Source organism: Echinococcus granulosus, assembly GCF_000524195.1.
Source record: "Echinococcus granulosus chromosome Unknown EG_S00132, whole genome shotgun sequence".
Lineage (NCBI taxonomy): Eukaryota > Metazoa > Platyhelminthes > Cestoda > Cyclophyllidea > Taeniidae > Echinococcus > Echinococcus granulosus.
In genome coordinates, this window is record NW_020170512.1 from 99,166 (window position 1) to 102,080 (window position 2,915).

The 2,915-nt window shown below is 40.7% G+C and overlaps 1 protein-coding gene across 1 annotated transcript in view; it reads left to right on the forward strand. All coding sequences in view use genetic code 11, as the record gives it.

The window, feature by feature from the left end:
• The window catches only part of EGR_09109 (Transmembrane protein), a gene marked incomplete at both ends in the record, with an annotated part of 15,239 nt that overhangs the window by 11,489 nt on the left and 835 nt on the right, over nucleotides 1–2,915 (forward strand). Inside the window, 2 exons of the mRNA XM_024498358.1 lie at nucleotides 126–404; nucleotides 2,679–2,745. Of these exons, the coding sequence (XP_024347225.1) occupies nucleotides 126–404; nucleotides 2,679–2,745 (346 nt within the window). The remainder of the gene's footprint in view (nucleotides 1–125; nucleotides 405–2,678; nucleotides 2,746–2,915) is intronic.

Below are 2,915 nucleotides of genomic sequence, written 5' to 3' on the forward strand. Positions count from 1 at the left end.
GAAATTCTTCATTCATTATACCCCTATACCTTCGAGATTTCCGGTTTTACTTCATTGTCGGTTTTTGATTATACTAGCGGATGGTAATGCCTTCGTTGTTACACCGCCTTCCACTCTTATTTCAGATCTGCGCTTGACTCTCCTGCTCATTCCAGTCCTGCTGATGGCCGTCAATTTTCTAGTGGTGATGGGCCTGCGTTTCAATCCCTATGGTCCGGCCTTTTACCTTCGTCCTGTCACTACCGAGGTTGCTACTCCCTTTGAGGGATTTCCAGTGACTCCTAGCGGCGCTGCTTTCACCTCCTTCCGCTCCGCTCTTGAGCTCACTCTTAACTTCAGTATCGTCTTCTGCTTTGCACTCCTTATGGTCATTGCCTACTCGCCCGCCAGTACTGCTCTCGCGGGTAAGGACGGGTTCTTCTTAATTTTGAAGAAATTTTGGTTTTGTGCCCAACCCATAGAAAGAGGCTTAAAAGCTTCGTAACCTTCCATCAATTTCTAAGACCCTTATAAGGCGCATGATGCTCTCAGTTGCCCTATTATACGCGTCGGAGGAGCTAAAACGCTAGTTTTGTGGTTTGTATGATCAGCGTGTCATATCACATTGTAAGCCAATGTACAAACGCGTCTGATACCAACAGATTATTCGTTCATAAATAATTGTGTTTGTGCCGCAATCACGTATTGCTATCAACCAAGCAGATTTATTCTTTTGTTCACTGTTTCGGCGGAAATTTACCTGTCTCAAACTGCTGTCAATTAAAACTACAGATGGTAATTCCAGACGGTGTTTGAACAAATAATACTTTATTAATCATGACAACGGAATTTCGTACAGCAGTTTTCAGTATGGCGTGTTGCAATGACTTTTTGTACCATAACTCATGGCCACTTTTAAAATGCATGTGATCGCTTACGTTCATGCATTATAAAACAGAGGAATGTGCATCGACTTACTGACATGGTGCTCTTTACTGTTCTAGCTGCTACTTTCCTATAAGATTGCATGTTGACGTGGTTCTATCTAGTTTGCATCAGCAACAGTTAAATTAGTAAGTAATAGAAGCGTTTTTCTGCCATAGTGGGAAGCTTTCGAAGAAGATACTGTGAGCAGTAGTGGAACGCAACACCTAGAAGTAGTTTAAAAGATCGTATTTCCATTGATGAGTTACTCATTTGTGCATCTCGTTCTGAAAAATCCTCTATCCTCGATACTGGAACACATGCGTTGCTGTTGTTTCTAGGTCCAGATTAAGTGGGTAGGTTTAATATCTTAGCAATAAAGATGTAAACCGTAGAGCGGCATTCTCGCCATTTTCATTAGATACATGTTGTAGCAATAGTCGGATACCATGGATGCAATTCCATGGTCGGGTTGTATAGAAAAATGCCAAATTCAAAAGAGCGATGCAATTTATTTAGACGGTTGTAATCTGAGGTGCCACTGTTATTAACTGGAGTTTCTATGCTCGAGTAGCCCGGGTCCTATGGAGCTCACCAATCAGATGAATGGGTAAGGCCTTAAGGATTGAATTCTCTATTGCTAAATGCGGGTGTCAGCACAACGATGTGACGTGCGAGTACGGACCTAGTTGCTGACTCGAGGAGGCTGGCTGAGGCCGAGTCAGAAATTGCACTTGAGGCTGGGTCACTCAGTTTATGGTAGTAAATTGACCTTGGGACTAAAGTGACCGTTACTGTATTTCAAGAGTATTTGAGCACATAGTCCCGGCCAATCCCATGGGAGGGTAAAGGCACAATTTCTAGAATGATTGAAAGTTTTGCGCAAGAATGGAAAGTTCTAGGAGATTATGCAGGTTTACTTCTCTGGAGTTCCAGACATCCCAGCAACGATCAGCTTGTCCGAATGCTTTGGAGATTGATTTTGGGAGTTATTAGAACTTTTTTGATGTTGTGCGGCAAATGCGTTTCACATCCTAATGCGATTTACAAAAAAATTACTCAGTGCTAAAGTGACAAACCCTTACAAAAACCAATCCAAACGAGCTATTCCATAAATAGTATAAACTTTTAGTTGCGTTATAGATAATACGGGGGTTCCCTAGAGCTTTACTCATTGTTTGGTTTTCGGCAGGCGTGTTGTCGAGAGACTGTATATAGCTTAAGAACGATTCGTTCAAGTGTCGGTGAAAATTTCAACCTGTAGTTTTCGACTCATTTGCGAAAATTAAGTCGATTATGAATAAATTTGCACTGGAACAGTAAGCATTAGGATAAATTCAGTCAGTTGATAGAAAGGCATGCTCGTGGCGTAGAAACCGCAGTTTCTGATACCCACATCCCAAAGGATAGTCTTGCAGAGTGCTTCCTGCTTCTAGTGTGTATGATGTTTTTCGCATACCCTTGGTTTCGCCACTTTTGATCACGTTTATGTTGTTCCAACAGAAACTCCTTAACTCACAGGCAAACTTCATAAGAACATCGTTTTCTCAAACTAACCTCGACGTTTAGACTAATCTTTTGTCAGCCTAACGGAGGAAAATAAATTTAACCAAAGGTTATGGTAGTTACCGGTTGTAATTTTTTATGCTTATTTGATTGCCACTTGCAGTCGGGAGTTTGTGAAATATTTTTAATGCTGATTACATCTTGAAAATTCAACGGTATCACTATCGTGATTTTGCAACAAAATTTGTTTTTATTTATTATATCTGTAGAAGCAAATTACAAGGATGATCCTTCCGCATCGCTGGTTTACGAATCAGATGAGGACGTTTTATACGGGTAAAGCATCGCTTTGTTAACTCTTAAGCTCATATTTTAGATCATTAACTGTTATAACATCTGACTATGTTAGGCGTTTATTGTTAATGTATTTTTTCACTCATACGAAGCGTGTTACAGTCAAACAGGAAAACTCGAAGCCACAAGTATATAACGGATGGCAAATTTCG